At 36.2% G+C, this 15000-nt stretch overlaps 1 protein-coding gene across 3 annotated transcripts in view; it reads left to right on the top strand.

Moving 5' to 3' along the window:
- Positions 1-15000, top strand: part of LOC106876339 (major facilitator superfamily domain-containing protein 6) — a 108606-nt gene that overhangs the window by 87798 nt on the left and 5808 nt on the right. For 2 of the 3 annotated variants that reach the window (XM_089340001.1, XM_089340000.1), the window contains 2 exons: positions 7758-8895; positions 9478-11004. In XM_089340001.1, coding sequence (XP_089196127.1) covers positions 8814-8895; positions 9478-11004 — 1609 coding nt within the window. In that variant the 5' untranslated portion in view covers positions 7758-8813. Of the gene's footprint in view, positions 1-1012; positions 1100-7757; positions 8896-9477; positions 11005-15000 lie in introns of those variants that run through there. The other variant, XM_089340002.1, reaches the window with a different exon arrangement.

The raw sequence follows: 15000 nt of genomic DNA, 5'->3' as shown, positions 1-15000 counted from the left end.
ACATATACACACACGCCCACACATTTTTGTTACGCTAACACTCTCAAAGAACTATCCTCATCCTGCTGTTTCTCATGCAAGTGTGTGTGCGTGTGTGTGTGTCTATGTATATATGTGTATACATGTGTGTACATGTATACATGTGTATACATGTGTCTATGCATGTGTGTGTGTATGCATCTGTGTCTGTATTATATGTATGTATCTGTGTGTGTGTTATATGTGTATACATGTGTGCATGTATATATGTGTATACATATGTGTGTATGCATGTATGTCTATATATTATGTGTATGTATCTGTGTGCACATATATATATATATATATGTGTGTGTGTGTGTATGTATATAGATATGTGTGTATGCATATATGTCTATATATGTGTGTATAAATATATATACACATATATATATATATATATATATATATATATATATATATATATGTCTATATATGTGTGTTGATATATACATACATATATATATATGTATTTATGTATATTTGTGTGTGGGCATGTGTATATGTGTGTATGTATACATGCACACTCACACACACACACACACACACACACACACACAGAGTCTTTCACTTAACCATTATATATTTATGAGGTACCATCAGTAAAAGAGCAACTGCAGCCATTCTTCTGCTACTAAGGACATAATATATATACCACTATGACCACTACCACCACCTTCGTTGTTGTCATTCCTTTTATGTCTGTTTTATTCCATGCTGTCATGGGTCAAATAAGGTTTCTTGAGGTAGTATTCTACGGTTGGATGCCCTTCCTGTCACCAACCCTTACTTCTTCCAACTAAGGTATTTATGTCTCTTAAACAATGACTTAAGGATCAAAAATGCTTTTATGGCAGAGATAGACAATGACTTTGGCCCTTGAGTAATGATATTGTTCTACGCTACATATAACATATACACACACATACCCTTATGCAGTGTGTAATAATAATAATAATAATAAGATGCACTATTTTATACTTGATTTTAACAGAAAAGCTGGGATGCCGCTCATATAAGGAACAAATCCGATATCGAGTTTGAAATATTTTGTACCATGAATTGTGTGTATAATTTATGGGTCAGTAAATATGGTACTTCATTTTTGTGTCTGGTTTTGCAACATACTTTATGGGAATTCATGTTTTGAAACAAATTTTGTTGTGTCTAGGGAGAGACATTATGCCAATATTATTAACACACACAGTGGTGTTCAATTCCACTCAATTATCATTAGTCAGTTGACAAACAAAAACAAAATCGAATATTTAACCAGTTGACTAATAATAAATGAGCAGAATTGAACCACTGTGTGTGTTAATTATATTGGCAAAAATATGATTGTTATTTTGAATTTTTATTCACCAAACAGATTTGCATTTATTGCTGCCAAAACAGTTGCAGAGATATGAAATTTTGAATAAATGTAGCTTTCTCTTCTTCCATAATCTATATTTGTATTTTATGGATATTGCTTCTAATGCAGCAACTTCTTAGAATTATGCTTAGGTATCGTGAACCCTCTTCCGAGGTACTCATGCATAAATCACTCGGATTTCTCCTTGATTTTAAATGAAAACTCTAAGACGCAGCTTATATATGAAGCAAGGTTGATGCCAAGTTTGTATATAAAGGGAAAAAAATGTCTTACCTAGATTTAACACTGAAGGGCGTGACTTATGCATGAATAAATGTTGTAGTTATTTTGACACAAATACATACACACACATACATCCATAAATACATGTTTACTCACATGAATTTAGTGTACAAGTAGGAGTTCACTAGGGATCGATTCTCAGCCCCCTCTTGTTTATCATAGTCCTCCAGAGAACTTCAAGATTGGTTATTTTTGGAAGCTCCTTTATGCTGATGACCTTGTTCTCAGAGCTGAATCACTATTTGAACTAGAGAGGAAATGCTTATTTGAACTTCGCATATCAATCACGAGTGGTTCTTTCAGCTATGGCACCCTCTTCATACACAACACAAATGTCGCGAGCAGCTTTTGCGGCCCTAGAAGCTTGATTAAAAGCAAAAAGAAGGAGGTGTTGAAAATGCTCGTTTTTCTTAACTTGACATTCCATTTTAATGATCTGAAAATAAACAAAAATTAAATAAAATTAACTAGAAAAAATAACAAAACAGATTCCAAAATGATTCAAAAATAGAATTGTCGATAAAAAAATAGATTCCAAAATTTAAAAACACAATAAATTCCAAAATTTAAAAAAACCTTGTGAACTTAGTTGCCAACCCAATATATATACATATATATATATATATATATATATATATATATATATATATATATAGGTGCAGGCTTACAAAGAATAAGTACTGGGGTTGATTTCTTTGACTAAAATCCTTTAAGGTGTTGCTCCAGCTGCTGGAGCAACACCTTTAGTCGAACAGATCGACCCTGGGACTTATTCTTTGTAAGCCAAGTACTTACTTATTCTATCAGTCTCTTTTGCCAAACTGCTAAGTTATGGGCACATAAACACACCAACATCAGTTGTCAAGCGATGGTGGGGGTGGACAAACACAGACACATATACATATATATATATACAACAGGCTTCTTTCAGTTTCCATCTACCAAATCCACTCACAAAGCTTTGGTCAGCCCGAGGCTATAGTAGAAGATACTTGACCAAGGTGCCATGCAGTGGGACTGAACCAGGAACCATGTGGCTGGTAAGCAAGCTACTTACTACATGCCCACTCCTGTGCCTATATATATATATATATATATATATATATATATATATACATATACACAAACACTTATACATGTATATATATGTATGACAGGCTTCTTCACAGTTTCCCTTTACCAGATTCACTCACAAGGCATTGTTCAATCCAAGGCTATAAGTAGAAGACACTTGCATAGGGTGCCACTTAGTGGAACTAAACTCAAAACTACACGGTCACAAAATGAGCTTCGTAGATATACCGTCGTTGATTTTCTTTTTTTTTTACCTGATTTTTAAAAAATATTCTATTATCAATCCTTTATAAACCCCCACTATTTTTGTAATTTGTGCTTCTATTTTCACCCCCATCAATCACTATTGTCACAAATTATGGACGTTATTAACATTACTATTATTATTATTATTTTTATAAGAGAATGATGGAGCCCAGAATAATGTTACTTTAATGGTACATTTCTTTATATGTGTTTTTTGTATATACGTATGTCATCTGTGTATTGTATATGCGTCTATAATTGTGTATATATACATATATGTATATATATATATGTATATATATATATATATATATATATATATATATATATATATATATATATATATATATAATATTATGTATTGTTTCTTGTGTCTGTTATCCTTTCTCCTCTTCCTACAACTCGCATTGTATAGACCTTCCTCTGACAAAACAACTAATTCGACGTGTTGAGACATTCCTCATAGAAAAGCGATCTTATTTTCACCTTCGAACACAAAAGACAAACAGACAGACAGTTTTTTTTGTCTTTTTTTTGTTTTTTCTTCTCTTGTTCATATGAAAAAGTGAGGAGGTGTGAAAGGGAAAGAAATGTGTTTCAAGATAATTCATAACAAACTATCATTTACCACCACTCCCACCATGACCACCACCATCACACATACACCATCGTGCAAATGGGAAAACAAAACACTTTAATAATAATTTTTCTCCTTTTTTTTTTTCTTTGTTTGTTTTCAATATTCTGAGGTAAATAATTACTATTATTATTTCATAATGATGTATTTTGATTAGGAGAAAAAGATTCTGGTTAAAACTGCTTTTGTTATATCATCATTGTTAATGTTTAGATCCAATGTTGTACAATGATGTGGGTTGGACAGGTTTGCAATTCTATAAATATCCTTCCACACAGTTCAATCTCTCTGCTCATCTCTTCTCGCAATTGAAGGCAAAAAAATTTTTAATCAAGGTAAAATCTATTAATAATAATAATTTCTATAATTTAAAGATTTTTCATTATTGATTTTGTAAGGTGGGGAGCTGGCAAAACCATTAGCATGCTGGACAAAGTGCTTAGTGGCATTTTGTCCACCTTTACTTTTTGTGTCTGTGATGGCACATGGCTCAGTGGTTAGAGCATCAAACTCACAATCATGAAGTAGTGAGTTCGATTCCTGATTGGTGTGTGCGTCGTGTTCTTGAGCAAGACATTTCATATTAATGTTCTTATTTGTATTTGGTTTGCAAGATTCTTGATGTGAATTCGTGTATTGGAAGAAATACTATTAAACCTTGGGAGGGTCATTATGCCAATAATAATAAACACACGCACTGGTTCAGTCCTTTACTGTTATTATTAATGGATTAGTTACTCCCGTAACAAATTTATCTATCGGTTGTTTTCTTTTACTAGTTTTTCTAAGCCATTTACTAACAATGACAATAAAGGACCGAACCAGTGCATGTGTTTATTATTACTGGCATAATGCCCCTCCCAAGGTTCAATAATAATATTAATAATATATTTATGATTTTTGACAAGGGTGATGGATAAGGGTGACAATGCAAGCACAAATTACAAAAATAGTGGAAATTTTTAAAGGATTAATTATAGATAGGAGAGTATTGTAGTTCACTTGAAGCATTGTGTATTGTTTGTAAAGAATAAAAAGTTTAGAATGGTATAACAATGCACTATAAAACAAAAAAATGGACTATATACCTGTTGTAACTTGGTTATCTATAGTCCGATGATATTTCGGAATTAGAATTCCTTCTTCAGATCTTCTTAGCTGGAGTCTCTGCTATAAACTGTTTTCCAACGGTTTTCTTTTTTTCGGAGAGCATCTCAGTAGTGATCTCACGAAGCTTCTTCCGGAATTCCTCAATCCGATCTCACGCACTTCTCATGAGGAATTCCAGAAGAAGTTTCGTGAGACCACTACTGAGACGCTTCCGAAAAAAAGAAAAACGTTGGAAAACAGTTTATAGCGGAGACTCCAGCTAAGAAGATCTGAAGAAGGAATTTGCTCGACTAAAGGTGGTGCTCCAGCATGGCTGCAGTCAAATGACTGAAACAAGTAAAAGAGTATCCCTGAAAGCATCTAGAACCATCATGGGTGAACTACAGCCCGCGGGACTTTCTAAGTGGCACACCAAAAAAATTACCTTGAATGTTTTTAGAAGTACAGCCCATCAGATGACGATCCATGGCTCATGTGGCCCACTTTTTGGAAAACATTGCTCATACCTGATCTAGAAATACCAGTCATGTTTTGAGATCAATTAATTTATCAGATTCCTGGAAGAAAGTGTGTATACTGTGGTTTTAGAAATCCTTATTTCCCAAGACATTTAAAATAAACCCATGGCGTCTTGATGCTAATTACTGGAACAATTCACGAGTCAATCAATCAATGAATCAATACTTTGTTCTATTCACATACAATGCTGTTGCATAAATTCATGAGCTTTGTCACACATACGCATACACTCTTCTGCATAAACATACTACATTCGCACACATAGAATGGCATATATTGAAAAAGTAATTCTCTCGTTCTTTTCTTACTTCTCACCATTATCGCAACCGCCTTTCCAATTCCAGCACCACCACAACTGTCTTTGCGACCGCCACCAGTCTCTCTCCCTATAACCGCCGCCACCTTTTCTCTCCCTACAACCACTCCACCTTTTCTCAACATCTACAACTAATGACCACAAATCTAAAATAGAAATTCTTGAATCAAAATAGCCAAAGTGGATTTGGTAGAGGGAAACTGAAAAAAAACAGCCCGTTGTATATATATATGTATATATATATATCTATATATGTGTGTGTGTGTGTGTGTGTCTGTGTTTGTCCCCCCCCCCCCAACATCGCTTGACAACCGATGCTGGTGTGTTTACGTCCCCGTGTGTTTACTGAGACGCTTCCGAAAAAAAGAAAAACGTTGGAAAACAGTTTATAGCGGAGACTCCAGCTAAGAAGATCTGAAGAAGGAATTTGCTCGACTAAAGGTGGTGCTCCAGCATGGCTGCAGTCAAATGACTGAAACAAGTAAAAGAGTATCCCTGAAAGCATCTAGAACCATCATGGGTGAACTACAGCCCGCGGGACTTTCTAAGTGGCACACCAAAAAAATTACCTTGAATGTTTTTAGAAGTACAGCCCATCAGATGACGATCCATGGCTCATGTGGCCCACTTTTTGGAAAACATTGCTCATACCTGATCTAGAAATACCAGTCATGTTTTGAGATCAATTAATTTATCAGATTCCTGGAAGAAAGTGTGTATACTGTGGTTTTAGAAATCCTTATTTCCCAAGACATTTAAAATAAACCCATGGCGTCTTGATGCTAATTACTGGAACAATTCACGAGTCAATCAATCAATGAATCAATACTTTGTTCTATTCACATACAATGCTGTTGCATAAATTCATGAGCTTTGTCACACATACGCATACACTCTTCTGCATAAACATACTACATTCGCACACATAGAATGGCATATATTGAAAAAGTAATTCTCTCGTTCTTTTCTTACTTCTCACCATTATCGCAACCGCCTTTCCAATTCCAGCACCACCACAACTGTCTTTGCGACCGCCACCAGTCTCTCTCCCTATAACCGCCGCCACCTTTTCTCTCCCTACAACCACTCCACCTTTTCTCAACATCTACAACTAATGACCACAAATCTAAAATAGAAATTCTTGAATCAAAATAGCCAAAGTGGATTTGGTAGAGGGAAACTGAAAAAAAACAGCCCGTTGTATATATATATGTATATATATATATCTATATATGTGTGTGTGTGTGTGTGTGTCTGTGTTTGTCCCCCCCCCCCCAACATCGCTTGACAACCGATGCTGGTGTGTTTACGTCCCCGTAACTTAGCGGTTCGGCAAAAGAGAGTCCGATAGAATAAGTACTAGGCTTACAAAGCATAAGTCCTGGGGTCGATTTGCTCGACTAAAGGTGGTGCTCCAGCATGGCCGCAGTCAAATGACCGAAACAAGTAAAAGAGAGTAAAAAGAGTATATATAATGTTGTCTGTTTACTTTTGCTTTTATATTTCAGTTGATTGATTCTTGTTTGAATTTTCATCTTCCATATAAATAAATCACACCCGTCGCCACCCCCACCTCTCCTCCAATCTAGTTACCTTTATGTAACACACCCCTTTTTGTTAAGAGATTTTACCTTTATGTAACACACCCCTTTTTGTTAAGAGATTTTACCTTTATGTAACACACCCCTTTTTGTTAAGAGATTTTACCTTTATGTAACACACCCCTTTTTGTTAAGAGATTTTACCTTTATGTAACACACCCCTTTTTGTTAAGAGATTTTACCTTTATGTAACACACCCCTTTTTTTTGTTAAGCGATTTTCAATAAGAAGGAAATTTATAATGATTATAGAAATAATTCTTTCTAATTTTGGCACAAGCCCCCCCCCCCACAATTTTTTACGATGATGATGAGAATAATTTTTTTTTTTTATGAATTCTTACACAACTCTTACATATTTGTTATTCTTGGCATTGAGTAATAGATTAAACAAATGTAAAGGGGAGATAACTAAGGAACTTGTTTCATTGTATAAATTGCTTAAATTTATCTTTTTTTTTATATATTTCTTTTCTTCCTCCTCCTCCTTTCTCTCTTATCCATGCAATTTTTTTTTTCTTTCTCTTACATCTGTTACATTTTTTTTCTCTCACTCTCTCTCTCTCTTTCATTTCAGGTCCTGCCTCCCTTTTCATACACATCATGTATTGATAAACCTGAACAGACAATAACATTTCCATAGTGAACAACCACTGCTCAACATATACCCCCATCCCACCCTTAACCCACCCTCCTCCCCACTACCAACCAACCAACCGACCAATGACCTTATCCAGCCCCCTCCCTAACTACCTCTCTTCCACCACCACCCCCATCTAGTTACCTACCTCCACCACTACCCCTTCCAATATAAATTTTGTGCAGAATTTTAAAGTTTTTTTTTTTTCGGGGGGTGTTTTTCTTTCTCAATTCACATTGCTCCGGCCCACCCACCAACCCATTTCCACCCCATCCTCCACTTTTTTTCCTCAGTGGTAGTACTGCTATAGTAAGGGTGACAGTGAGAGTGGTAGTTTGTAAGCATCGATTATTAGAGTTGATTGTTGTTGTTGTTGTTGTTGTTGTTGAAACAGATATTTTGGAGAATTTGGTAAGGTTAGATGAAAAGAGAAGCAGTTTGTTGTCATGGCACTGACACCGGACATAGGTGGCAGCACTGTATGAGCTGATCAGCTTGTGTCCATTCATTTCACCTGTAAAACACCTCCATTGTAACTATCTTCATTTCACCCCCACTCACACCATCACTCCAGCACTGCCCCTAGTTTCCCCAAACAAAACTCTCCAACTTCCTCCCATCCATATATATATACACACACATACTCATAAATACACAGATATATACACACATATATATATACATATGCACACACATAAATATCTATATATACACTCATAAATATTTATATATACAGACACACGCATACATACATATACACACACACATACACATATATATATATATACACATATACATACATATACCCATATATGTATGCATGTATATATATATATATATATGCACATTTTCATCTCAAAGCTCAATGTAGTAACTACCACTGCGCCCCCTTCTAACCCTTACTACCTCCTCCACCTTTACAAACCTTTTGACCCCTAACCCTTAACACCCACCACCTTCCCCACTCTAATCCAGAGCCTCATCGTGGTGACAATGGTCAGGAAACAAGAATGCCAGATCACCATCAACAAAACTCTACTACCCATCAAGATTTTCTACTTCTCTTTCTATTCAGGTAAGATTTTTTTCAGTTTTCTTCTTTAGAGGTTATGGTATGTGGTGTGTGTTTGTGTGTGGGGGTAACGGATGATGATTCTGAGATGTTGATGACGATATATCGCCTTTCTTTCCTTGGTTATGTCCGCTGAGGAATTGATCTCCACAACATTACAAAGGGAACAATCAGCAAACAAAGCTCCTGCTTCCTCCTTCAATAATCTACATTTTTCTGTCTGCTTTATCTCTACCTATCTATCCTACTAATTTATCTACCCTGCCAATTTGTCTATCCTGCTAATCTGTCTATTCTGCTAATCTATCTATCCTGCTTATATAATCAATTTCTCTCTCTTTCTCTCTCTCTCTCTCTCTCTCTCTCTCTCTCTCTCTCTCTCTCTCTCTCTCTCCCTCTCTCTCTTTCTCTCTCTCTCTCTCTCTCTCTCTCTCTCTCTCTTTCTCTCTCTCTCTCTCTATATATATATATATATATATATATATATATATAAATGTAACACAGTTACTCTCATTCTTTGTTGTTGTTGTTAAAATTTTGTTTGTTTTCACTATTTTGTTTTGTTTTTTTTTGTTGCTGTTGCAGCCATTGGATTTCTGTTACCATTCATTCCGCTTTATATGAAAAATCTGGGATTATCTGCTCAAGAATCAGGAATCATCACTGGATCTATGTTACTCTTTGGAATAGTTGCAGAACGCATTGTCAGTTTTCTTGCAGACCGATTCCAAAAACATAAATTGTTACTACTTTTGTTCACATTCTTATCAGGTGTTGTGTACATGTGTCTTCTTCTGGTGCCATCAAAGAACCTACCATACAAAACAGTCATTAAAACCAATGTCCATTGTAATACACAAGATTCTTATATTCGGGATTGCATTTCATCTGAAGTAAACACATCTAAAAAACTCCATCGACCCCTTCATAATTCTGTGGTCAGCTGTCCAGTTACATTTTATGATTATGCCCTATTTGCCAAAACTAACAACCTAACTGAACTCAACTGCGAGGCATCTTGTCTATTTGCTGTTCCTGGTGCTTATACATCCCGTGTTTGTTTCACCACAGATGTGCGACCATTTGGGGCACGCAGCTGTTTTGATATTTGGGTAAGTTCTAGTAAAGAAACATATCTTCACTTTACCATATCGAATACTACAGTGACTTTGAAAAATGAGATACATTTGGAGAGAATTCCTTTGCCTCACCTTATTTGCAAAGACTACAATTTGAAAAATTTGATCCATCATGGTAAACCATATTGGCAAATGCTTTGTAATGAAGAAACAGTCCTCAACTGTAAATTCCAGTGCACGCGCCAAGATAAAAACGGTTGTGAACAACACAATGAATTGTACGGAGCTACATTTGGTATCTTTCTTGCAATTCAGATCACTTGTGCTTTGCTATTCCTGCCATCAGTAAGCCTTATAGATTCCATAGCTAGCAGTCAACTAAGTGAACCGAGCCCTTCACTTGGACATCAACGTATATGGGGTACTTTGGGCTTTGGTCTGTGTGCACTGACCTCAGCAGGTTTAATGGAATTACTAAAAGAGTATCATAACAAACCTGTCGATTACCATCATTCATTTTACCTTTTTCTCACATTCACCACAATATCTGCTCTCATTGGTTCAAAACTTGACATTCCCGACACACTCAAGTCTTCACAAAACTCTCAAAAGCTCAGGATTACATTAAGGAACTGTGAAATTCTTCATTTTCTTTTCATTATTATATGTCTTGGTATTTTCGATGGATCTATTTCTACATTTCTTCTCTGGTACCTAAAAGACCTCAACAGTTCACCGCTGGTGTTTGGATTCAGCTTACTATTCAATGCTTTGTGTGAGATTATCATACTGTTGGTATCAAACAGGATTATCAAACTCATTGGACATATACCCAGCTTGTTATTATCTCTGGCAGCTTATTGTATCCGATTCCTCGGATATTCTTTCATCTCAAAAGGCTGGTTAGTACTACTCTTTGAACCATTCCATGGATTAAGTTATGGACTCATGCTTGTGTCGTTATCAGGATATTCAAATATATTATTGACAACCAATGGACTTACATTTATTAAAGGACTTTACTTCGGTTTAGGTAAGTTGACCTTTAGATTATTTTATTAACATTGTTTATTATTTATCTTTATGAATTTATGTGGAGAAGAAGATATGAGAAAGATAATCCATTCTATAAAATCCTAGAGGGTATTGCAAATTTTCATTCTTGAATGTTTTTTAACTAATAAATGTCCATTTTAAGCAATGTTTTGACTGTTATTTCTAGCAACTCCTGTTGGTTTGCTCGTAGCTCTTAAATATTTAATTTGCTCGTGAATATATTAATGTTTTTCACTGATTTCACTGTTAACTTTGCTTGTGTCTATTTTAATGTTTTGATTGTTATTTCTAGCAACTCCTGTTAGTTTGTTTGTAGCTTTTAAATTTTTAATTTGCTCATGAAGCTTTTAAAGTTTTTCACTGTTCCCTGTTTACTGTAACTAGTTTGATGTTTTGACATGCTGGCACCCTACCTCTCCTGATGATGGAAGAGGCAGCGAATACACTGTTTTCTGATTAGCTCAAAATTCTGAAACTGATCAAACTTTGAACACCTGTAACATTTTCGCAAAATTTTTATGGAATAAATGAGTAACAAATTCAGATTCAGCCTCAAAAATTACATCTATATGAAACAATAAAAATTATTTTGAAGATTTCAACATGCAGTGGCAGAAACCACAAAGATCCCAACTGTGTACATGTATATATATATATATATATATATATGTGTGTGTGTGTGTGTGTGTGTGTGTGTGTGTGTGTGTGTGTGTGTGTGTGTGTGTGTGTGTGTGTGTGTGTGTGTGTGTGTGTATTTTATTGTATTGATGACGGTGACTATAACAGTAGTAGCTGTGGTGGTGGTAGTATAAGTAATTTTATTGCCATAGAAGTTGTACAGGTTGTAGTAGTAGTAGTAGTAGTTTTAGTTTCATTGTAGTAGTTGTAGTGGTGGTGGTAGTTGTTGTTTTATGGTAATAGAAGCTGTACTTGTGGTAGTGATTGTACTGGTTGTGGTGGTGGTGGTGGTAGCATTAGTAGTTTTATTGTAATTGTAGTTGTAGAGGTGGTGATGGTGGTGGTGGTTGTAGTTTTATTGTAATAGAAATAGTAGTAGTAGTTGTGATGATTGTACTGGTGATGGTGGTAGTGGTGGTGGTGGAGGTGGTGGTCCACAATCAAAAGGTCAGAGTTGTTTATTTACTTGTTAACCTAATCTTGCTTGTCTGTCCTTTCTGCCAATGCCACAGGTAAGTTCCATCAGTGAAACATGTCACCTGATTGTCTTGCTCTGTTTTATTTCTCTCTCTTTACAACAACAGAAAACCCTTCAAATTGCAAATACAACTTCACTTCACAGTAATACAGTTTTCTCTTTCTCCTCCTCCTCCCCCTCTCTCTCTCACTCTCTCTCTGTTTAGCTTTCTATCTCTATAATTGTCTCAACACTCTCTCTATCCCTCCTGCTCTCTCTTACTCTCTCTCTCTCTCTCTCTCTCTCTCTCTTCCTCTCTTTCTCTTAATCTCTTTCTCTTATTCTCCCTTTCACTCTCTTTCTTTCTCCCTCCCTCTCTCTCTTTTACTCTCTCATTCACTCTCTCCTTTCTTTTTCCTCTCCCTCTTTCTTTGTCTCTCTCTCTGTAACTATTAGGTTTCTCTCTCTGTCTATATTTGTCTCAGCACATTCTGTCTCTCTCTCTCTCTCTCTCAATCTCTCTCTATCTCACTCTCTCACACTCCCTCTCCCTCTCTCTTTCTATCTTTCTCCCTCTATCTCTTTCCATCTCTCTCTCCATCTCTCTTTTTCCATCTCTCTCTCCCTCTCTCTCTTTTCACCTCTCTCTCCCTCTCTCTTTCTATCTCTCTCTCCCTCGCACACACACACACACACACACACACACACACACACACACACATCTTGTCTTTTTCAATCATTAGACTGCGGCCATGCTGAAGCATCACCTCGAAGAATTTTAGTTGAATGAATCGACCCCTGTACTTCTTTTTTTCCTTTTTGCTTTTTTTAAGCTTGGTACTTATTCTATTGTTCTCTTTTTGCCAAACTACTAAGTTACGACTACATAGACACCAACACTGGTTCTCAAGCGTTGGTAGGGGACAAACACAGACACAAAGGTGGTTCTGTGTGTTTCTCTCTTTCTCTCTCTCTCTCTCTCTCTCTCTCTCTCTCTCTCTCTCTCTCTCTCTCTCTCTCTCTCATTCTAAAGACCTATTGATTTTGGCGAAGCTAACAAAGCCGTCAGCAATGAATTTTAAAGCAGGAATTAACCAATGTAATGCAGTCAGTGCAATAAAAACAGCCCTGTAGTATCAAATGCCATTATCAATTGTGCTATTCCAGTTGATATTACCCTGATAGATATAAACATTCTTACTACCTTGTATGGATTCAGAAATGGAAATATTCTAAATATTCTAAACCAAGAAAATAGGTTCCATGTGGAAGGCATTTCTTGCTAAATTCTCCTGGAAGAGTCACAGGTATGGCTGTGTGGTGACGAAGCTCATTTTGCAACCAAGTGGTCCCAGGTTCTGTCTCACTGCATGGCACTTTGGTCAGATGTCTTCTACTACAGCCTCAGGTCAACCAATGTACTGTAAGTGAACTTAGTCAGTGGGTATTGGTATTTTCCATTGAGTTGGAAATGTGTCTGGGAATCTGACAGGGGGCAGCGCTGGATAGATATAGTGTTTTAAACACCTTATACCATCAGAGAATTTTTTCTTCATGGTAAAAAGAAAAAGTATCTGGTTCACAATGTAAAGTGGTTGGATTTTGGAAGGGTATCCAGCTGTTAAAACCATACGAAAACTGATCTCGCCTGTGCTGGTGCCATGTAAAAGATCTACAATGTCTTGTGCAGAATCGGCAGCTAAAACCTTTACCGGCAATAGCCAGCACTGGTTGTAACTGGGCTTCATGTACCTTTGCGTGTCGTTTAAGTCCTCCCGCTGAATTACACTCCCTTCTACATACCTGACAGATATGATTAGTATGGTCTGTAGCACCACCACCAGTGGCCTGGTTGTCAATCCTCTGTCTCACTTTATGACTACAAAGATGACTCTTGAGTTCAGCTTTACTGAGGCAGAGTCTTGTACAGACACTGCATACATACATACATACATACATACATATGACAGTTTCTATCTACCAAATCCACTGACATGGCTTTGGCTGATTGACTTTGGGCTTTAGTAGAAGAAGCTTGCCCAGAGACTGAACTCAAAACCATTTGGTTGCAAAGCAAACTTCTTTAACCACACAGCCATGCCTGTGTCTGTATGTGTGTATATATATTTAGAATAAAAATGCAGAAGCATTGGGAAATGTGTAAATAAATCTGTTCTTCGTGATGTGTCACAAAGTGTATTCAGGTATAACTAAAAGATTTATAAATATGTTTGGTTAAAAATTCCTCAGATGTGTGGGATGGTAAAAAGAAGCTTCAAGACACATCTCCTCTAAATAGTCTCTGTGTGTGTGTGTGTGTGTATATATATATATATATATATATATATATATATACATACACACATATATATACACATATGTGGACATATACACACACACACATGTGCATGTACATACATATACACACACACATATAAATACACATACATACAAACATGCACACAAACATATATATTTGAATATATATATATATAGAGAGAGAGAGAGAATCAGATATATATATATGTGTGTGTGTGTGTGTGTGTGTGTGTGTGTGTAGATAAACAGACACATACACACATATATACACAGGCACAAACACACTCGCTCACTCACACACATACACACATCACATATTCACACACACACACTCACACACATCGGGATGGAATTCATTTTGCCTACCTTGTATCCTGATAAATGTTGAAATATATAAGACTTGGTATAATCTAGAGAAATGTAATTTGGAACGCTAAGAGCTGTCAAAAACACCGCCAAAAACATCAGATACCCACAAACGCACAGTGAATAATATGTTTGTGTATGCACGCATACATA

The sequence above is a fragment of the Octopus bimaculoides genome, chromosome 22 (assembly GCF_046866305.1).
Source record: "Octopus bimaculoides isolate indiv1 chromosome 22, ASM4686630v1, whole genome shotgun sequence".
In the NCBI taxonomy this organism is placed as follows: domain Eukaryota; kingdom Metazoa; phylum Mollusca; class Cephalopoda; order Octopoda; family Octopodidae; genus Octopus; species Octopus bimaculoides.
The sequence above is the reverse complement of the archived record's forward strand: the minus strand, read 5'-3'. Positions and strand labels throughout refer to the sequence as shown.